Here is a 22,500-nt window from a genome sequence, read left to right as displayed (position 1 = left end):
CTTATAGAAGGTACAAATTTCTGGCTTTTTATTTCCACATTGACTGCATGCAGCACAGGGCTAAAGGTGACCTGTCAGTCTTGGTGGCCCGCTGGACCACTTTTCTTGGGTTCGTAGTCGCCCAGGATGAATTTAAGTGGCCCTGGATTTCCATTAGTTGTATTTGAGCTATTTTCATGAATGCAATTAAGTCTCACGCATTTTATGGGTCTTAACATCAGCACTGTGAAGGTTAAGTGCTGCACATCATCACACATTGTGCGATTCAACCTCATTTTTTAGTTGCCCTGGTATGTTTTCAGTCACCCACTGGCGACATGGCAACTGCCAAGTCTTAGCCCGGAGTCTGTATGTGTCCAGTACTGCACAGACTCAATGAGAGTCTCCAGGATGAATTTGATAATAATCTTGTCTGTAAGAGTTACGTCAGTTCTGAGAAACATCTGCCCAGCAGGACCGGTTTTTAGTTGACTAATTAAAAAAACCATAACAAGAGTGTTTACTTGGGCCAATCACCAGAGATGTGGACCATGCCGTTTACCATTCTAAATGCAAAGTAAATTCACACAACCAAAAGTGTGTCACATCAGCCTATGGCTATACAATTTTTGACCTTCTTAATATCAAATAAAGTATATATGACTTGTATGAGATAGTTAGAATAATAATTATGAAGAGTTGGTGGGAGGGGCAGGTCAGGGCAACAAACCATGTGACCTGAAGACCCCCCACACACTGGACTCCATCTTCTTGAAGCCACCTGAGTTTTTCAATTGTCTCTATTAAAGAGACATAATTTGCTCAAGGATGTTTGCACCCATTGCTACTGCGCATTTTTCTGCGCGTCTCACGCACACGTCATGCATCGCAGACCACGAAGGTAAACACGATGCTAAAGGCGCAAACGTTTTCCACAAGAATATGGAACGTAAAAGCGTGTGGCATCAAGGGATAGCTGTGGAACCAGGTCTTCTCGGAAATGTCACGCAATGACGTGACAGTGCGAATATACCATCGCTTTGAGAACTTTGCAGCGATTTTACTCTCTTGAATGCTCGGTCACCCCTATTTTTCTTTCCGTGAATCATTTCCTTTTCTGATTTTGTCCATTTAACTAAAAACAAAAAAAATCAGTGCGTGAGAAGTTACAAATATTTTGCCTTTTATGCTCTTGGGCGACCGAAGTTTTCTTTCTTAGACTAATATGTATCGGTTTTCAAGGTCTATTTCACCTCAGAAAAAGACATCAGCTGCAAAGGTTAATTTAGTTATAATATTAGTTATGTCGAATTGAGTATGTTTACCTGATCTAAATTTCACTAATGTAGCTTTTTTATTGCTGACAGTTGTAAGCTAAGATCGTCTTAAAGTAACGCTATCTTCTAAAGGTGCACCTCATGATCTCGAAAACGAGCACAGTGGCCCCCCATTTTTTTTGCCTTTTTGGCAAAAGTAGATCAGTTTTAAAAAAATCTGTACGTGGGAAGATTTTGGGCGCAAACATCCTTAAATTGTTGAGATAAGTGTGATGATCATGCCTCACGTTTTGGACCCCATTCTCCCAGCTGTATTAGTAAGCACCACCAATAGGAAACTATCTAGAGGTGTGCAGGACGTATGCGCAATAACAATAATAATTATTGTAGCAGGCACCGTCCTTAATATCAAATAAAGTATGTATGTATGAAGTTATTATAATAATAATCATGAAGAGTTGGTTGGAGGGGCAGGTCAGGGCAATAACCCATGTGACCACACACTGGACCCCATTCCATCCTGTTATTGCTTAAATTGTTGAGATAAGTGCGGTGATGGTTTCTCACTTTTGGATCCTATTCTCCCAGCTGTCTGTGAGAAAAACATTTTTCGCTTTGTTTGTTCCTCAGCCAGTGGAAGAAACTCGATCCAAGTAAGATGGTGAATTTTGGAATTCATTCTGGGGGACATTGCTAGGAGGCTAGTGCTCTCATTGTGCCAACCTTTCTCTGCCCCTGGATGCACCAGCCGATGAGCTAAACCCTCCTCCCTGATTATAATGATTACCATTAATTTTATTGGATAACTATGAAGGCATTCAAACCCCCCAATTTTTTTTTCTTATCTTGATTGTTTTCCATTGTCTTTTAAGGGCACAACAGTGCAAAACTTGGAGTGGTCTGCCTTTTTCATCTTAGATAACGTTTTCATTTTAGATGTGAAATATCCCAAGGTAGCGAGCTGGGATTCCTTCTTCCAGAGTTGTGTGTCAAGAGTACTATTGACATTAGTAGGATCACCTCCAAGCTCAAGCCCTGTTAATAAACAAGATCCTAACATTTCAGTGGATACTGTTCCTGTTTCACATAAACCAAACAGCAAACCTGATCTTCTGACCTCACTTGCTAATGGTAATAGATTTTGATTTCTAATACTACATGTATTATTAGCATTAAGCTTTGGGAGCAAAGTGCCAATCTTGTATCATACCATGGAGTCAATCCTGAGTGCTTAGAGAATTCTGACCTCTCGCTAGGGGCACTCGATTGCCCAGTGGTTGAAAGAGAATTGGGTCAGATTTCCCCTTGCGGCACACATGCTACGCGTTAGTGGTGACGCCGGAGAGAGGTGTCTTTTCTTTGGAATGGTCCTTGCGCTGTGGAATTTGTTGGTCATTGTTACCCTTTGTTAATAATTAACAACTACCGGTATTCACCAAAGTGCTAATGGCTAGTGGTGGATATTTACCGAAGCTGTGAGATAATATAGTACAAAAATATGATTTTAACTCATTTATTCCTGAAAACATTACAACATTGGCTGCGACCTCATAGCTTGACCAAGCAGTGTTAAATTAATTTTACCTCAATCTATTGACTCCTGAACCATCCCCATTGACTAGTAAATTCTTTAAGACAGAGTAATGTCTATTAATTTAGTCTCACTCCAAGTAGTCAATAATTGGTAATCAACTTTTTGATAAAACCAAATTTTCATGATCAGTAATTTAGATTGTACATATTTGTGTGATTTTCTTACAGGTGGTGTTGCTGAAAAAACCTGGGAAGTCATTCCTGACTTCCTCACCTTGACTTCTTGTAAATCAAGTATGGCAAATTTGTTACCTTTTGAACTTTTTATAGGAAAGGCGAAGTTGAAGTGAAAAAAATAAAACCTCTGAAAACATATTATGTTTTCAGAGGTTTTATGAAAGTTAATGGTCTCCAAGAAATTGATAATTATCCCACCTTTCGGCATGTCATCATTCATCTAAAGTTGTGTAGCATCATCTATAAGTATTAATTCTAATTAATTTTAATGTTCTGTCAAGTAAGTAATGTTGAATGACAGCTCCGCAAATCATCATAAGTTCTTTTATCTGTCAGTTACTTCAAGTTTTTGGCAATTTTATCAGGAGCGTGAAAATGTCAATTTTCTAATCCATACTGCCTTAACCTATTTACAGAGCTAGAGAAAATTGGTAAAGGTTCTGACCACCTGAGGATTATCAATTTTTCAGAGCGTTCAGTAGGGTGAGTTAACTCATTTTGTTCAATTTCTAAGAGTGGTTGCTTAAGTCTATTGATATGGACAATGAATAAAAGACACTTTTTGTGAGATCAGGGCCCATTTTGTTCCAAACCCAATTAAAACTACTCTTTATTTAAATAATAATTATAAATCGTGATTTTAATTTTGCCTGTCCACAAGGTGTCAAAATTTAATGGTGAAGGGAAGCTAAAACTGCAATAGAAGTTTCCAATAATTCAGGGTTAACTGAATTAGGCTTGAGCAACTAGACTTACACTATACAAAGTACTGTACTGTAGAAAGGGATGTTAAGTTTAACAGTTATTTGCAGAAGGTGAGGTGAATAAAAACTGAGACGAATTCGAGAATGAAAAAAAGAAAATTGGAGTAACCATGCATTTTTGAGAGATGATTAAGCTTCAAATTTAGAAAGAACACTATACATTTGCTTTGGTATTTTAAAGCTTGTTACAACTATAATCCATGAATTACTGGTATCTCTGAAAACATGCATGGTTATCCCCAATTTCCTTTTGGATTTCAATAACACTTGTTCAGATCTACATTTCCTGTATAATCATAAACCGCAGCAAAAATACCTTTGAATTAGTAGGCACCGTCCTTAAAAACAATTAATTTTTCGTCGGCCACCTCAAGGAAAAGGACTTGCGGCCATTACCATCTCACATCTAATGCACGCTCATGAATTAATTGTTAAGTACCAAGTGCACTTTGAGGTTCCTGAATTGTTCGTCACAAAACTTACAGCTAAGACTACATTATTTTCATGTTTTGCAGATTTGAATTTACTTGGCCTGCACATTCTATTGTCATTACTCCGGAAAGGGGAGAAATTCCAGCAAGGTAATCATCTCCACCACCACCATCATCTTCTTTATCAACTAGTTGTTTATTTTCGTGTTGCATCTCAATAATTTTCATGGGACTGTGTTATGCGCAACCCTCTGACCCACTTGGAATAGAGTATTTCTTTGAAGGCAGGAATCATTTATAAGCCTTAGGTTGTAATCTGGTACAAGTGAATTTGAAAGCGTGGCCTTGTTACATGTAGAAATTCAATCTATGCCTGTAGTGATGTCAACTTGGTGAGGATCAAGTGTACCCCAAACACACAGTGAAGTGCAAGTTCTGGATGATGGACAATGCAGAATACCAGGAAAAAATTGTTCTGTAGGTTATCTAACCTAGATGTAGAAAGTAAACCAAACAAAACTTTCAGGCTGCTGGTGCACTTTGCACATACACGTATCTTTAATAAAGTTGTCTAAAGGCCACTGACTTCTTTGTTTTATTTCTTAGGAGTCAAGCAAGGGAATTCCATATCACGATTCATTTTACGTTCAAGGATATAAGGGTTGTCTGCAGATGAGGTAAGAGTAGTATCATCTGCATACATTTTGGGTTTTGAGAACAAATTACATGATGGGAGGCCATTAAAAGTAGTACATGTACATGTAAATAACAGAGGTCCAAGAATAGAGTCCTGTGGAATGCTGCATGTCAGATTACAGGAATCAGATTGGGTCCCATTTATAAAAGTTACCTGTCTTCGGCAGGCCACAGCAGCATATAAATAGGACTGAAACCACCTAATAGATTGAGAATGGATCCATAGAGTCTAAGCTTTCCTAATAGAATGTCATGGTCAATGGTATCAAAAGCTTTCTTCAAGTCTAGAAATATTATGCCATTTAAGAGATTTATATCAATATTATAATGTATGTAATTCATTTGCAACCTCCAACAAAGCTGTTTCTGTGGAATACATGAGTCTGAAAAGCAGATTGGGATTCCATTAACAAAAAATACGACTGAAATATTGATATAGTACTGTTGGTTAAATACAACTATTTCATTGAGTTTACTGACGACAGGGCAGAACTGATATCGGTCTATAGTTATTAGGATCAGACTTGGGACCTTCTTTAAGGGAATGTTTACGAAAACATATTGAGGGTGGGGGGCGCCCTGATGAGAAAAGACAGTATCTACCATCTAAGAAATTTGGAAGACCCCTACTTGTGCATTAAACATTTTTCAGGGACCCCCTTGTAGTATCCCTAAAATTTGAGACATAGCTGTACCTCATGGCCAAAATCAATACACGATTTAGAAGTCAGAAGAAGAAGCAAAACAAATTACAGTGCAACTACGCATACGCGTATTATACGCGCGTATTTTGCGTATACGAGTATGTCTATACGCGCGTATATGTCTCTTTGTTATGCATTCCCATAAGTTCTTTTTGTGAAGCATGTTGGTCAAACAAAAGACCTGTTATTTTTATGGGAATGAAAAAGGCTTCAAAGCGAAATTTGCATATTGTTAAAACCTCATGCCGATCAATGAAAGCTATCATATTTCGAGTTTTCGATCACTTCGCAAATTCACAGACAAACTTGCTCGATCTTACGCTACCAAAAATGGGAAAGAAAATTGAAACAGTCGCTTGAAGTCCCTATTTCAACAGTGAACTTTATGTTTTTACAAGGAAAGTTCTGTGTTTCAGCACGTGTGTCGGCAAGTCGTTTGCGAAATGTTTATTGTCTGAATTTTGCGTTCTTTAAGATCCTCGTCGAAAAAATGATATCTGACACAGATCATCATTCATTCAAACGGTAAAATGCTCTTTCCTTGACGAAAAATTTGTTTATCAATGTTTCTAAGGTGCGCCGGTCACGTTTAGTTATTTTGTACTTCGAGGAAAAGTTCTGTGTTTCGGAACGTGTCGGCAAGTCACTTGCAAGATGTTTTTATTGTCTAAAGCCAGCGTTCCGAAGACCTTGTCGAAAAAATGATATCTCCGGTTATAAACTTATATTTGACACAAATCGTTCATTCAAACGGTAAAATGCTCTTTCTTTAGCCGAATAGTTGTTGATCAAAGTTTCTATGGCGCGCTGCTCATGTTTAGTTATTTTTTTTACTTCACGGAAAAGTTCTGTGTCGGATCTGTGTCTCGGCGCGCGGCCATGGGCCGAGCGCGGTTCTTGCTCTGCAATCGGTTTATTTTTTTTTTTTTTTTCGTTTTGTCGGAGAGCTGAACCAGACTTCCACTCGGCCACATAGTCAGTGGGACTTCCAGTCACGCAACTTAGGATGTTTATTCGCCAAAAAGCTGTTAAAACGTTAATGTACTTAAAATTTTATGAATATAGTCCGCTTTTTATTTACAACAAAATATATTTTTTTGTGTCTTATTGAAACATGTAATCGTGACTTTTAAGAAAGAAAGCTAAGACTATTACGTCATCGGAGATTTCACAACGGTTTCGACTGATGGTGCAATCGGAGATTTGACAACGGCTATAAGTAATGGTGCAATACCTTTGTGTGCAGCCGTTGTTGTCCGTTTGTTGTGCTACAGATTGATCAAGTGATTTTGGTTCTATAGTCCGATTTTTGAATCAACAACAAGGACTGCTTTGTACTACGTTGCGACTACGTGGTGAAAACAGATAAAATTTAGTTTTGTTTGAGCAGGGTCATTCGGTCATATAGTCAGTGGCACTTCGAATCACGCAACTATTGTGTGTGTGTGCAGTTTTTGTTGTCAGTGTTGTTGTGTTGTGATACAGATTGATCAAGTGATTTTGGTTCTATAGTCATCAGTGAATCAACAAGGACTGCTTTGGAATGTGTACTACGTTGCGCTATAGTGGTAAGAAAACAGATAAAATTTTTTTTTGGTGGAGAGCAGTCCCAAATTTCTATTCGGTCATATAGTCAGTGGCACTTCGAATCACGCAACTTATGATGTTTACAGGTATTCGCCAAAAAAAGCTGTAAAAAAACGTTAATGTACTTAAAATTTTATGAATATTTCCACTCTTTTATTTAGTACAAAATATATTTTTTTTTTTGTGTTATTTAAGCGGTTGATTCGAAGCGAGTATTGAATACATAAAAGGTCATTATGTCATCCATGGAATGTGTCGACGTTTCAACTTTCATTGGTAGGGAAATAACCACCGTACTAAACATAGCCGTGGATAACGTAATTCTTAAATTAAGTGACGCGTGTGACTACTTTGCTAGGCCTTTACTCGTGTAAAAAAAACCAATTAAATTTAATCGCGACTTTTAGGAAAGAAAGCTGTAGTTGTTAAAAGTGTTATTATCGTATCGTTCATACCCATAGATATCCTGATGACAGTTTTAATTAAGACCAAGACCATTACGTCATCGGAGATTCCTCGGAGATTTTCACCTCGGCTATAAGTGATAGTGCAATAAGTTCGTGTGCAGTCGTTGTTGTCAGTTGTTGTGCTACAGATTGATATAAATGCTTCGGCCTAAAATAATGTTCAGTTCAGTTCTGCTTGAACGATATCTTTCACTCGGAGTTCCGCGGCTGCAGCAGCATCACGCCTGGGTCTGAACATTGGTGCGTCCGGGTTGAGTGTCATAGCTGTTTCTTGATTGTCGTCTTCATCACAGGACAGCTCTAACGGGTACAACAGCTGCACAGGACGCTCGACGTGTGACCGTCCGACCCGTAACTTAGCACCACGAACTACTCCATCTCTTCCAGCAATCAGTTGCTCCACAATCCCCAGCGGCCAGCAATTTCGGTTTCGTTCATGGGACTTCACGATAACAACGTCTCCAACAGCCAGAGAATTCTCTTTTCCTTTCTTTCCGCGTCTGAGCGGTGGTGACGCTCACGCACGCAGCGCGCTCAAGTATTCGGTCGTCCACCTACGCCACATCACATCTTTCGTTTTCATCAGGAACTTGGCGCGTTTCCTTAAATCTCTTTCTTCTATGTGATAGGGCTGCAACTCGGGCAGAACACTGGAGTTTAACATCAGGAAAACATTCGGTGTTAACGTCGGAAGTTGCACGTCGTCTTCCACGTAACACAACGGGCGGTTGTTCATCGCAACTTCAATGTCCAGGATGACTTCACTCAGTTCTTCCCAGGTAAGCAGACCTTGGCCAACTGTTTTGTAGAACATGGACTTCATCAATCCAATGAGACGCTCAAACTGTCCACCCCACCATGGTGCTCGGCTGAGGTTGAACTGCCACTGGATGGAATGCTCGCTCAGGAAGGAATGGAATCTTTCATCTCTCCGCACCTTCTTTACCCACTTGGCAGCGGCGACAAAGGTTTTACCATTGTCTGAATAGACTTTCGATGGACGTCCTCTCCTGGCAATAAAGCGCTTTAAACTTTGGATGAAATCGGTAGTCTCCAAACTTGGCAATAACTCTAAGAACACTCCGCGAGTAAGGCTACACGAATACAAGATCACGTACGCTTTACGTTCTTCCTTGCGCTTGCTGCGGTACTTCACAGAACCGGCGCGAAATCAACACCTATCACATTGAAAGGTGTAGTTCCTTCTGTTCTCTCGCTAGGCAGCGGTGCGGTGGGTGGATTCTTCAAGGCTACTGCTTGAAAGCGTTTGCAGCCACTGCATTCTTCACGGTTTTCTTGACTAACTTCCGCAGTCGGGGTACCCAGAATTTTTTCTCTCACTTTCGTCATCGTCAAAGAAACTCCCCCATGGAGTGTAGTCACGTGGGCATGCTGAACCATCTTAGCTGTAAAAAGGACTGAATCTGGCAGGTAGATGGGATAATCTCCCTGTACACGACCTCGGCATTCCAACAAACCATGTTTGTTTTGTTGTAGGTTGAGCTGCTCTTGATCCGCGATAAAGCGATAAAAAATTTGTATTGCTCATCCCCTCTTTCTGCGTTCTCTTGATCCAGAACAACTCATGCTCAGCTAGCTCTGCCGTTGTCAGAGGTCCACGGATCTTGTTGGAAGGACGACAACAATTGCGCAAGAATCGCGAGATCCAAGCACCAATTCTCATGGCTTTACGAAGGCTGAACTTCTCGAGAAGGTCATCGAATTCGTTTCTCCCTTCGACACCAACCGCGACAAGTTTCTTTTTGAACCTGTCTCTCTGCTGCTCTACTTCGGGGCTTGGCTCTGTTACAATCTCAGGTGGCCACTTGGCGGGGTCTCCCAGCCACGAAGGCCCTTTCCACCAAATTTCTGCTCCACTCACACTACCACCACACGACTTCCCAGATCAGCAGGGTTATGGACTGTCGGGACGTGATGCCATAAAACGTTCCGGGTGGCTTTGAATCTTCCTCACACGATTCGCGACGAATTGGCGGTAGTCTCCGTGATCATCACTGATCCAGTGAAGGGCGACGGAACTGTCCAACCAACAGTGGATATCAGCCGCTAGTGGGAGTCCCTCCAATGCTTGTCGCACGTTGTTGGCCAGATGACTGCCATATGACCTGACACGAGTTCCAGTCGGGGAATGGTCAGCCCTTGTTTGGCAAGCCGAGCCTTTGCGGTGATTAATCCTTGTGATGCTCCCGATGCTTGAGTCACCACTGCGTAGACTGCAGCACATACTCCTCGACCGCTCGCGTCGCCGAATGCGTGTGTAATTGTATCTCTTGAATTTCTTCTTGGTGAAGAGGAACGCAGCGTTGTACTGTAACGACATCCGGAATGTTCTGTTCCCACTTCCTCCACTGTACCGCTAAGTCTTCCGGTAACGGGCTATCCCACGCGCTCTTCTGTACGCAGGTTTCCCCGTATAGCAGTTTGCCCTCCAGTAAAACTGGTGATGCTAAACCCAGCGGATCGTACACTTTACAAGTTTTGCTCGTCAGTTCGGCTGTGGACTGGAAAGTCAACGTGGATCCCTGACCCGGAGCCTACAACTCTACTGTGTTGTTCGTCAGTTCGGGCTGGTGGACTTGAAAAAAGTAAAAATAGATCGGTCTGTAAAAATGCCGTTACATAGGCCCAGTATGGGCGCTGTAGGCTCACGTGAAGGGTGTCCTGGACCTTGTCCCAACTAACACCAAGTAGTTTGATCCCTTTTCTGGCTTTGACACATTGTTGAGCTGTTCTTTGGCGAATGACCTCTCGTAATTTTCACAATCATTTTTTCTAGCTCCTCCTTGTTAGAGTGCCACTTGTGTAGCTCGAACTTGGCGTCATTAAAGATCTCGATTGCTTCTCGTTTCAACTGCTTAGCCTTGTCTGTAGTACTTCCTCCGGAAATAAGGTCATCGACATATAAGCTCTTCCGCACTTCGTTGACGGTTTCGGGGCATTTCGTCTCTAAATTCTGAAGATGTTGCTGGATCACCCCATTTAGAAGAAATGGCGATGGGCCAAGGCCAAACACAACCCTGGTGAATCGTAGCGTTTCCACTTCCTTCGCAGTCTTGTCTACGATCCAGTGAAAGCGCAAGGCATCTCGGTCACTTTCACGAATTCGCACTTGTAGGAACGCACGGCGAAGATCTCCAGCAACCAACACAGGGTGTGGAAGCGGCAACGAGTGAGAACGCTCCACAGCTTGTTCTGTAGAGGCGGGCCGGCATGTAGGCACTCATTTAGTGAGTGATGGGGCCATTTCGTGAGCTCTCGCAGACGCATCATACACGACTCGAAGCTTTGTTGTTTCCGCACCCTCACGAACAACCGCACGATGTGGCAAATAGAAAACTCTCTCCCGGAGACTTCGGCAGGTGCCCGTTCTACTACGCCTTCCGCCAACTGTTCTCTTATTACGTCATCATAGTCGTCCAACATGTTCTTTCGGCGTAATTTCCGCAAGAGGGAATTTAGTCGTCGCATACTTCCGTCACGGTTATTTGGTAGGGCAGGACAATTCCCTTTCCAAGGCAGGCTCGTCTCGTACCAACCTTCAGGTGATCGCGTCAGTTGCTCTTTAAACTCATCGTAGACATCAAACTGGTCCCCGGCTGGCGTATCTGCTAGGCCAAGAACATCAAGCGCACACAATCTCTCGAAGTCACAGTTCGAATTCACCGCCAAATAAACAGGTGATAAATCTTGGTCTGCGCCAGGCGACATGATTGTCCACCCAAAACGGGTATACTCCGCTACCGGGTCCCCACGACGACCCACACGCAAACGTTCTCCTGTCCGAATTTTCGCAAATTCGTTCGCACCCAGTATGAGAGATTACAGGCAGCTTAGCTTTGTCGTCGACATCATCCATGCGTACTCCCTTGAGGTGAGAGTTCCCTTCTATCAGCTGGTTGTAACGAGGGTTTTCTAAAATCAGCAACAACTCTCTCTTGTTGACTTTGGTGACGTCCACTTCGAGCTCAAAATCACCAGTAACTGAGCTGATAACCACTCAAAAACTTGCATAGTTCTTGTTGTGACGCCAGTCAGCATCGCTATTTGTCTCAAACCGGTCGATTTTAAACTTGCATTAATCAAGTCGATTGCAGTAGCAGAGGCGTACGAATGACTTGCTCCACTGTCCAACAGGGCTCTAAATTTGTATCCATTAATCGTGACTACCACGACAGGATGATTACGGCCGAGTTGCCGATGTGATTTGCTGTCATCCCTGGCTCACGTGTCTGAGCTTGAAATTGGGTGTTATCGCACAATGATGTATTATGCCTTGCGTGACATACTTGACAAGTGGACTTGCTTTTGCACTCTCCTGCTCGGTGCCCAATTCCTGAACAATTAAAACACATACGTTTCTCTAGGAAAACCTTTTTCCTCGCTTCAACACTCACAACCTTGTCACAGTTAACAGCCTTGTGATCTGGACTCTGGCAAAATAGACAGCCTCGGATGTTCGCTTGTTGATTTCTGTCATCACGTTTTGCGTAGAACGCCCTCGATTTCTCTCTTCGATTGACAGTTGTCACAGTCTTTGGCTTTGAACTTTCGACTCCTTGAACTGGATTGTTAATTGTCCATTTCTCAAGCGCCTCAAGAAATTGCACAAATGTCCATTCGCTCCAGTTTTCATCGATCATGGCAGCCCAGCTCGTTCTTAATTACATCTAGCTTGTCAAATGTGAAACGTACAGCGGCGTCCAGTTTGTTTATGCTCTGCATTGTTTGCAGCGACTCAACATTGAAAAAGTAGTATCTCGTAAAATTCGTGAATCTTCTTGACATCCCTTTCTCTGACAGTAGGGAGTTCCAGTATATTCCTTACGTAGGTTCCCACAACTTCGCTCGTTTTTCCATATCGTCTTGCGAGTAGATCTTTAGCCTTATTATAACCTTCGGGGGTAAACGGAAGCCATCGATAAGGTTTCTCACCTTCAAATCCACCAATTCTTTCAAGTATGAGAATTTAGTAACTTCAGGGGTAGAGGACTTGTCAATTTGTGTTTCGAACTGTCCCCAAAACCGCACCCAGTCTTGTGGTGTGCCATCAAACTTTGTGATTACTAGCTTCGGCATTTTTACCGCGTTACTAGCCATCGCTGTAATTTCCGGTGGCGGAGGTGGCTCTGTTTGAGCTTGTTTCAACTCCATTTTTTTTCTTTTCAAATTCTAACTCCTCTGCATGTGCACGCTCAACAGCTTCTTGCTTCTGTCTCAGTTTCTTCTCTCCAATTCGATTTCTCGTTTGTGCTCGTAAAGAGCAGTTGCGTGCTTCAAATTGCGGTCGATCTGCTCAATCTGGCGTGTCAATTCACGCATACATTCATCCGCTTGATTCACAACTTCTTCAATTCCGCTAGCCCATTCTTGAACTGACTCTTCGTCCTCGCCATTTACGAACTTTTTCTCCTCTATTGATTCCTTTAACGTGTTCACTGCTGTTACCATAGTCTCTAGCGAGGTTCTGTGTGTCTTTCTGAAGCTTTTAGATCATCCTTCTTTAGTACCTCGTCCTCGTCCGTCTTTTTCACTCGAAAGCTGAGTGTTTTTATTTTCCCCGTTCAAATCCGCAATTTGTGTCTCCATGTTGCTTAACAACGTCTCGTCGGAGGTGCCACTTTGTCGAAAACGCACAACGAGAAACGTTTCCTGTATACTCACGATAATTTTAACACCACTAAGAATTGCGTGATTGTTTGATAATGTACTTTGCCCCGATCAGTTTTCCTGAGCTGAATTGTTGAGTTGAGTCGAGTGTTGTAGATTGTAATGCAGAAGAATTAAATTGTGAGTATACAGGAAACGTTTCTCGTTGTGCGTTTTCGACAAAGTGGCACCTCCGACGAGACGTTGTTAAGCAACATGGAGACACAAATTGCGGATTTGAACGGGAAAATAAAAACACTCAGCTTTCGAGTGAAAAAGACGGACGAGGTACTAAAGAAGGATGATCTAAAAGCTTCAGAAAGACACAGAACCTCGCTAGAGACTATGGTAACAGCAGTGAACACGTTAAAGGAATCAATAGAGGAGAAAAAAGTTCGTAAATGGCGAGGACGAAGAGTCATTTCAAGAATGGGCTAGCGGAATTGAAGAAGTTGTGAATCAAGCGGATGAATGTATGCGTGAATTGTGAATTGACACGCCAGATTGAGCAGATCGACCGCAATTTGAAGCACGCAACTGCTCTTTACGAGCACAAACGAGAAATCGAATTGGAGAGAGAGAAACTGAGACAGAAGCAAGAAGCTGTTGAGCGTGCACATGCAGAGGAGTTAGAATTTGAAAAGAAAAAAATGGAGTTGAAACAAGCTCAAACAGAGCCGCCCGGAAATTACAGCGATGGCTAGCAACGTGGTAAAAATGCCGAAGCTAGTAATCACAAAGTTTGATGGCACACCACAAGACTGGGTGCGGTTTTGGGGACAGTTCGAAACACAAATTGACAAGTTCTACCCCTGAAGTTACTAAACAAGTCCTACCCCTGAAGTTACTCATCTCATACTTGAAAGAATTGGTGGATTTGAAGGTGAGAAACCTTATCGATGGCCTTCCGTTTACCCCCGAAGGTTATAATAAGGCTAAAGATCTACTCGCAAGACGATATGGAAAAACGAGCGAAGTTGTGGGAACCTACGTAAGGAATATACTAGAACTCCCTACTGTCAGAGAAAGGGATGTCAAGAAGATTCACGAATTTTACGAGATACTACTTTTCAATGTTGAGTCGCTGCAAACAATGCAGAGCATAAACAAACTGGACGCCGCTGTACGTTTCACATTTGACAAGCTAGATGTAATTAAGAACGAGCTGGCATGATCGATGAAAACTGGAGCGAATGGACATTTGTGCAATTTCTTGAGGCGCTTGAGAAATGGACAATTAACAATCCAGTTCAAGGAGTGGAAAGTTCAAAGCCAAAGACTGTGACAACTGTCAATCGAAGAGAGAAATCGAGGGCGTTCTACGCAAAACGTGATGACAGAAATCAACAAGCGAACATCCGAGGCTGTCTATTTTGCCAGAGTCCAGATCACAAGGCTGTTAACTGTGACAAGGTTGTGAGTGTTGAAGCGAGGAAAAAGGTTTTCCTAGAGAAACGTATGTGTTTTAATTGTTCAGGAATTGGGCACCGAGCAGGAGAGTGCAAAAGCAAGTCCACTTGTCAAGTATGTCACGCAAGGCATAATACATCATTGTGCGATAACACCCAATTTCAAGCTCAGACACGTGAGCCAGGGATGACAGCACATCACATCGGCAACTCGGCCGTCATTCATCCTGTCGTGGTAGTCACGATTAATGGATACAAATTTAGAGCCCTGTTGGACAGTGGAGCAAGTCATTCGTACGCCTCTGCTACTGCAATCGACTTGATTAATGCAAGTTTAAAATCGACCGGTTTGAGAGACAAATAGCGATGCTGACTGGCGTCACAACAAGAACTATGCAAGTTTTTGGAGTGGTTATCAGCTCAGTTACTGGTGATTTTGAGCTCGAAGTGGACGTCACCAAAGTCAACAAGAGAGAGTTGCTGATTTTAGAAAACCCCCTCGTTACAACCAGCTGATAGAAGGGAACTCTCACCTCAAGGGAGTACGCATGGATGATGTCGACGACAAAGCTAAGCTGCCTGTACATCTCATACTGGGTGCGAACGAATTTGCGAAAATTCGGACAGGAGAACGTTTGCGTGTGGGTCGTCGTCGTGGGGACCCCGGTAGCGGAGTATACCCGTTTTGGGTGGACAATCATGTCGCCTGGCGCAGACCAAGATTTATCACCTGTTTATTTGGCGGTGAATTCGAACTGTGACTTCGAGAGATTGTGTGCGCTTGATGTTCTTGGCCTAGCAGATACGCCAGCCGGGGACCAGTTTGATGTCTACGATGAGTTTAAAGAGCAACTGACGCGATCACCTGAAGGTTGGTACGAGACGAGCCTGCCTTGGAAAGGGAATTGTCCTGCCCTACCAAATAACCGTGACGGAAGTATGCGACGACTAAATTCCCTCTTGCGGAAATTACGCCGAAAGAACATGTTGGACGACTATGATGACGTAATAAGAGAACAGTTTGGCGGAAGGCGTAGTAGAACGGGCACCTGCCGAAGTCTCCGGGAGAGAGTTCTATTTGCCACATCGTGCGGTTGTTCGTGAGGGTGCGGAAACAACAAAGCTTCGAGTCGTGTATGATGCGTCTGCGAGAGCTCACGAAATGGCCCCATCACTAAATGAGTGCCTACATGCGGCCCGCCTCTACAGAACAAGCTGTGGAGCGTTCTCACTCGTTGCCGCTTCCACCCTGTGTTGGTTGCTGGAGATCTTCGCCGTGCGTTCCTACAAGTGCGAATTCGTGAAAGTGACCGAGATGCCTTGCGCTTTCACTGGATCGTAGACAAGACTGCGAAGGAAGTGGAAACGCTACGATTTCACCAGGGTTGTGTTTGGCCTTGCCTTGGCCCATCGCCATTTCTTCTAAATGGGGTGATCCAGCAACATCTTCAGAATTTAGAGACGAAATGCCCCGAAACCGTCAAAGAAGTGCGGAAGAGCTTATATGTCGATGACCTTATTTTCGGAGGAAGTACTACAGACAAGGCTAAGCAGTTGAAACGAGAAGCAATTGAGATCTTTAATGGACCCGCCAAGTTCGAGCTACACAAGTGGCACTCTAACTAAGGAGGAGCTAGAAACTGATTGTGAAAATTACGAGAGGTCATTCGCCAAAGAACAGCTCAACAATGTGTCAAAGCCAGAAGGGATGTGAAAACGCCGTTACTACAGTGGTGTTAGTTGGGACAGGGTCCTGGTGGACACCCTTCACGTTGACTTTCCAAGTCCACCAGCCGAACTGACGAAGCGAGAGATCCTTACCAACTTAGCAAAAGTGTACGATCCGCTGGGTTTAGCATCACCAGTTTTACTGGAGGGCAAACTGCTATACCGGGAAACCTGCGTACAGAAAGAGCGCGTGGGATAGCCCGTTACCGGAAGACTTAGCGGTACAGTGGAGGAAGTGGAACAGAACATTCCGGATGTCGTTACAGTACAACGCTGCGTTCCTCTTCACCAAGAAGAAATTCAAGAGATACAATTACACGCATTCGGCGACGCGAGCGGTCGAGGAGTATGTGCTGCAGTCTACGCAGTGGTGACTCAAGCATCGGGAGCACAAGGATTAATCACCGCAAAGGCTCGGCTTGCCAAACAAGGGCTGACCATTCCCCGACTGGAACTCGTGTAGGTCATATGGCAGTCAATCTGGCCAACAACGTGCGACAAGCATTGGAGGGACTCCCACTAGCGGCTGATATCCACTGTTGGTTGGACAGTTCCGTCGCCCTTCACTGGATCAGTGATCACGGAGACTACCGCCAATTCGTCGCGAATCGTGTGAGGAAGATTCAAAGGCACCGGAAACGTTTTATGGCATCACGTCCCGACAGTCCATAACCCTGCTGATCTGGGAAGTCGTGGTGGTAGTGTGAGTGGAGCAGAAATTTGGTGGGAAAGGGCCTTCGTGGCTGGGAGACCCCGCCAAGTGGCCACCTGAGATTGTAACAGAGCCAAGCCCGAAAGTAGAGCAGAGAGACAGGTTCAAAAAAGAACTTGTCGCGGTTGGTGTCGAAGGGAGAAACGAAATTCGATGACCTTCTCGAGAAGTTCAGCCTTCGTAAAGCCATGAGGATTGGTGCTTGGATCTCGCGATTCTTGCGCAATTGTTGTCCGTCCTTCCAACAAGATCCGTGGACCTCTGACAACGGCAGAGCTAGCTGAGCATGAGTTGTTCTGGATCAGAGAGAACGCAGAAGAGGGGATGAGCAATACAAAATTTTATCGCGGATCAAGAGCAGCTCAACCTACAACAAAACAAACATGGTTTGTTGGAATGCCGAGGTCGTGTACAGGGAGATTATCCCATCTACCTGCCAGATTCAGTCCTTTTTACAGCTAAGATGGTTCAGCATGCCCACGTGACTACACTCCATGGGGGAGTTTCTTTGACGATGACGAAAGTGAGAGAGAAAAAAATTCTGGGTACCCCGACTGCGGAAGTTAGTCAAGAAAACCGTGAAGAATTGCAGTGGCTGCAAACGCTTTCAAGCAGTAGCCTTGAAGAATCCACCCACCGCACCGCTGCCTAGCGAGAGAACAGAAGGAACTACACCTTTCAATGTGATAGGTGTTGATTTCGCCGGTTCTGTGTGAAGTACCGCAGCAAGCGCAAGGAAGAACGTAAAGCGTACGTGATCTTGTATTCGTGTAGCCTTACTCGCGGAGTGTTCTTAGAGTTATTGCCAAGTTTGGAGACTACCGATTTCATCCAAAGTTTAAAGCGCTTTATTGCCAGGAGAGGACGTCCATCGAAAGTCTATTCAGACAATGGTAAAACCTTTGTCGCCGCTGCCAAGTGGGTAAAGAAGGGTGCGGAGAGATGAAAGATTCCATTCCTTCCTGAGCGAGCATTCCATCCAGTGGCAGTTCAACCTCAGCCGAGCACCATGGTGGGGTGGACAGTTTGAGCGTCTCATTGGATTGATGAAGTCCATGTTCTACAAAACAGTTGGCCAAGGTCTGCTTACCTGGGAAGAACTGAGTGAAGTCATCCTGGACATTGAAGTTGCGATGAACAACCGCCCGTTGTGTTACGTGGAAGACGACGTGCAACTTCCGACGTTAACACCGAATGTTTTCCTGATGTTAACTCCAGTGTTCTGCCCGAGTTGCAGCCCTATCACATAGAAAAAGAGATTTAAGGAAACGCGCCAAGTTCCTGATGAAAACGAAAGATGTGATGTGGCGTAGGTGACGACCGAATACTTGAGCGCGCTGCGTGAGCGTCACCGGCTCAGACGCGGAAAGAAAGGAAAAGAGAATTCTCTGGCTGTTGGAGACGTTGTTATCGTGAAGTCCCATGAACGAAACCGAAATTGCTGGCCGCTGGGGATTGTGGAGCAACTGATTGCTGGAAGAGATGGAGTAGTTCGTGGTGCTAAGTTACGGGTCGGACGGTCACACGTCGAGCGTCCTGTGCAGCTGTTGTACCCGTTAGAGCTGTCCTGTGATGAAGACGACAATCAAGAAACAGCTACACTCAACCCAGACGCACCAATGTTCAGACCCAGGCGTGTGATGCTGCTGCAGCCGCGGAACTCCGAGTGAAAGATATCGTTCAAGCAGAACTGAACTGAACATTATTTTAGGCCGAAGAATTTATAGACAATTTTACTCGTTAAGAATTTCTCGTGACTCTTTGTTTGTTAAGACGTAGCAGTTACCTTCTTGAGCATATGTCTCGTTACCTACGCACGAGTCATATGGGGGAGTGTGTCGGCACCTGATCAATCTGTAGCACAACAACTGACAACAACGACTGCACACGAACTTATTGCACTATCACTTATAGCCGAGGTGAAATCTCCGAGGAATCTCCGATGACGTAATGGTCTTAATTAATCTGGAACTGTCATCAGGATATCTATGGGTATGAACGATACGATAAACACACTTTAACAACTTACAGCTTTCTTTCCTAAAAGTCGCGATTAAATTTAATTGGTTTTTTACACGAGTAAAGGCCTAGCAAAGTAGTCACACGCGTCACTTAATTTAAGAATTACGTTATCCACGGCTATGTTTAGTACGGTGGTTATTTCCCTACCAATGAAAGTTGAAACGTCGACACATTCCATGGATGACATAATGACCTTTTATGTATTCAATACTCGCTTCGAATCAACCGCTTAAATAACACAAAAAGGCAATATATTTTGTACTAAATAAAGAGTGGAATATTCATAAAATTTTAAGTACATTAACGTTTTAACAGCTTTTGGCGAATACCTGTAAACATCATAAGTTGCGTGATTCGAAGTGCCACTGACTATATGACCGAATAGAAATTTGGGACTGCTCACCAACAAAACTAAATTTTATCTGTTTTCTTACCACTATAGTCGCAACGTAGTACACATTCCAAAGCAGTCCTTGTTGATTCACTGATGACTATAGAACCAAAATCACTTGATCAATCTGTAGCACAACAAACTGACAACAACGGCTGCACTACTTATAGCCGTTGTCAAATCTCCGATTGCACCATCAGTCGAAACCGTTGTGAAATCTCCGATGACGTAATAGTCTTAGCTTTCTTTCTTAAAAGTCACGATTACATGTTTCAATAAAGACAAAAAAATATATTTTTGTTGTAAATAAAAAGCGGACTATATTCATAAAATTTTAAGTACATTAACGTTTTAACAGCTTTTTGGCGAATAAACATCTAAGTTGCGTGACTGGAAGTCCCACTGACTATGTGGCCGAGTGGAAGTCTGGTTCAGCTCTCCGACAAAACGAAAAACAAATGTAACCGGAGATATCATTTTTTCGACAAGGTCTTCGGAACGCCGGCTTTAGACAATAAACATCTCGCAAGCGACTTGCTGAAGCCGCGCGAGTGCCGAGACACAGATCCGACACAGAACTTTTCCGTGAAGTAAAAAATTAACTAAACATGAGCAGCGCGCCATAGAAACTTTGATCAATCATTTGGCCTCATAACGTTATCCTTTTCTTCAGGAGCTTTCTGACACATCTTTTTGGTATAAAAAGCTCAATTTATCACCAGACAAAGAGGAAAGCAACGGGGGCTTTTGCCCGTCAGGCAAGCTACGATAAGAAAACGCTAGCCACGCACAGTCATTCCACTAGCCCTCGGGCTATCGGGACAGCACTTTCGTTCGCGGCACTGGAATGTATGGCGTTCTGTCTCAAATTGAAGCTTAAATTATCTCTCAAAATGAATGGTTACCCCCAATTTTCCCTTTGGATCCCAAGAGTAATTACCAAGAACTACCTTTCTCCGCATAGCTAACAACACGCAAAAAATATCCCTGTATTAGTAGGCGTAACTGATAGAAAATCCGAGTATCTGGAGATGCGCAGAACGTATTCGCAATAACAATAGTAGGCACCGTCCTTTTCTTTTAACAACATCAATTGTAACGATTAATTGCCGGGTAAATTGTGGAGGCGTTCCTCTTTCCAGGAGGAGCCTTTGTCTTTTTCAGAATTTTAAACTGGTTGAAGCCCCTAGCGCCCTTCTGATTCCGCACTGTTGTCAGAGGTGGTCTCACAACTTTTACATTTTGTTGGTTTCTCCCCTCCGAGGGCAATAGCGCGATTCCCCAAAAACTGTGAAAGCAAGAGAATAAGATCTAACAAAAACAACAGCAAATTACTGTGGATGAATGGTGCCTGATTACGGATCAATCAGCTCAGAATTTTGAATGGTTAAATCCTCGACGTATATTAATTAAACTGCTTGATAATTATTTTTTTTTTACTTCAGGCTAGATTGTTGTTATTTTTAAATTAATAACTCTTGTTTATGTTTGTAGACCCTTAGGAATTTCTGTCATGCTACTACCGTAATTTCCGGACGATTACCCACACGGCAGACTATCCCGCAGCGGTCTATTTTTGTCACAAGGGGAAAAAACGTTCAACAGATTACCCGCACTGGCCTATTACCGGCACCCCAAAACCGAAAAAATCTTGCTACTGTATTTCCGGGACAAGAACTCACAAACTTGGAGCGATGAATATTCCATGTTGTTGTTTACAAAGCAGAAGATCGATAGCATTTTCTGCTAAGAATTGGCTTTTAATAATGCAGCCTTAAACACTCTCCTTAGTCATTTCTGGTTTGTGTTGTTACTAGGACCTTAATTCCGAATGTTTTTACGCTTAGACTCGGCTCTATTTCTCATGGCAGGGGTTGCTAGGAAACATTTCACTGATGCGCTGAACAATCCAGCAAATTTTTCACTGTAGTTAGTGTTTATTTACACACGTGCCGACAATCACGTTCTAAATAATTATGCGGTGCCGTGAAATATGGCGGCATCTTGTTTTGTAGCTTTGAGCGTGCTTTCACAAAAAATGCTTTCAATCTTCATTTACAAAAATTGAAAGGAGTGCAGGTGAGAAATGCTTTAAATTAAGCGAAGAAAAAAGCAGTGAAATACAGTAATCACTTAAACACTATTGATTTGTTTTTCAGTCAATTTGCATCGGCTTTCATTGAGGGCTTTTAAAACACTAGAACAAAACATCACACAAATCTTGAATAGGAAGCGTTTTCAGATTGAACTACGGTACAAACAAGCTTGGCAACACACAAGTTTTAAGGAAGCATCAGTTTATTAATTAGTAAAGGTTTGAAATTATTAAAACAAGATCGTAAAAGATTTGTTTTGAACGGAAAAATTTGTGGCATCACAAAATAAACACATTCGCATCTTGTTACTTTTTCAGCATTGAATTGTCTCTCACGATAAACTCGTTCTTAAAATTGAAAAGGATGTGTTAAAGTGAGAAATTCGTTCTCATTTACTTTTAATTCGGTGACAAGTTGTGACATGGTCGAAGGGAAAGATTATTGTTTTTCATTCAATTTGCTTCGGCTTTTATCGAGCGGTTTTACAAAGACTACGGCAAATAAAGCATCATTTTAAAGATTGAATCAACGAACGAGGCAACAGACAGATTTGAAGGAAGTGTTGGTTTAATATCCTCATTTTTAACTTGTTTCAATCTGTCAAATCTTCCCTGAGATTTAAAAAATTATCGCATTACCCTCACCTTCCTATTACCCGCAGCAACCGCGGTTTACTGGAAAATTAACGCATTACCCGCGGGTAAATCGGCCGGAAATTACGGTAACCGCCATTCAGGACTTATTAAAACTTACTATGAAATAGAGCCTTTATTGCACCAATGTTCTTCCTGTTGCTTGAC

At 42.9% G+C, this 22,500-nt stretch overlaps 3 protein-coding genes across 3 annotated transcripts in view; all 3 read left to right on the top strand.

Moving 5' to 3' along the window:
• The window catches only part of LOC138009837 (centrosomal protein of 192 kDa-like), a 63,164-nt gene extending 58,267 nt beyond the window's left edge, over positions 1–4,897 (top strand). Inside the window, exons 38-43 of the mRNA XM_068856834.1 lie at positions 1–10; positions 2,193–2,387; positions 3,018–3,083; positions 3,443–3,509; positions 4,306–4,371; positions 4,828–4,897. The exon at positions 1–10 is cut by the window's left edge and continues 100 nt beyond it. Coding sequence (XP_068712935.1) covers positions 1–10; positions 2,193–2,387; positions 3,018–3,083; positions 3,443–3,509; positions 4,306–4,371; positions 4,828–4,897 — 474 coding nt within the window. The remainder of the gene's footprint in view (positions 11–2,192; positions 2,388–3,017; positions 3,084–3,442; positions 3,510–4,305; positions 4,372–4,827) is intronic.
• A 10,553-nt stretch (positions 4,898–15,450) lies between these two features.
• Positions 15,451–16,377, top strand: LOC138009829 (uncharacterized). The gene is made up of 2 exons (XM_068856829.1): positions 15,451–15,756; positions 15,961–16,377. Exons 1-2 carry the CDS (start codon positions 15,451–15,453, stop codon positions 16,375–16,377), a joined length of 723 nt encoding a protein of 240 aa, XP_068712930.1.
• Positions 16,378–16,947: 570 nt separating this feature from the next.
• The window catches only part of LOC138009820 (centrosomal protein of 192 kDa-like), a 27,155-nt gene continuing 21,602 nt past the window's right edge, over positions 16,948–22,500 (top strand). Inside the window, exon 1 of the mRNA XM_068856819.1 lies at positions 16,948–17,091. Within this exon, the coding sequence (XP_068712920.1) occupies positions 16,948–17,091 (144 nt within the window). The remainder of the gene's footprint in view (positions 17,092–22,500) is intronic.

This window comes from Montipora foliosa, chromosome 1 (assembly GCF_036669935.1).
Source record: "Montipora foliosa isolate CH-2021 chromosome 1, ASM3666993v2, whole genome shotgun sequence".
In the NCBI taxonomy this organism is placed as follows: domain Eukaryota; kingdom Metazoa; phylum Cnidaria; class Anthozoa; order Scleractinia; family Acroporidae; genus Montipora; species Montipora foliosa.
Note: the sequence above shows the minus strand (reverse complement) of the source record. Positions and strands in the feature narration are given on the sequence as shown.

What these genes read in the sequence shown, in the direction of transcription:
- LOC138009829 (XM_068856829.1), top strand. Translation starts at nt 15,451, where the DNA reads ATGTCGCCTGGCGCAGACCAAGATTTATCACCTGTTTATTTGGCGGTG. An exon ending in TGTTGGACGACTATGATGAC is followed by an intron (nt 15,757 to 15,960) that starts GTAATAAGAGAA and finishes CCGCCTCTACAG; the next exon opens with AACAAGCTGTGGAGCGTTCT.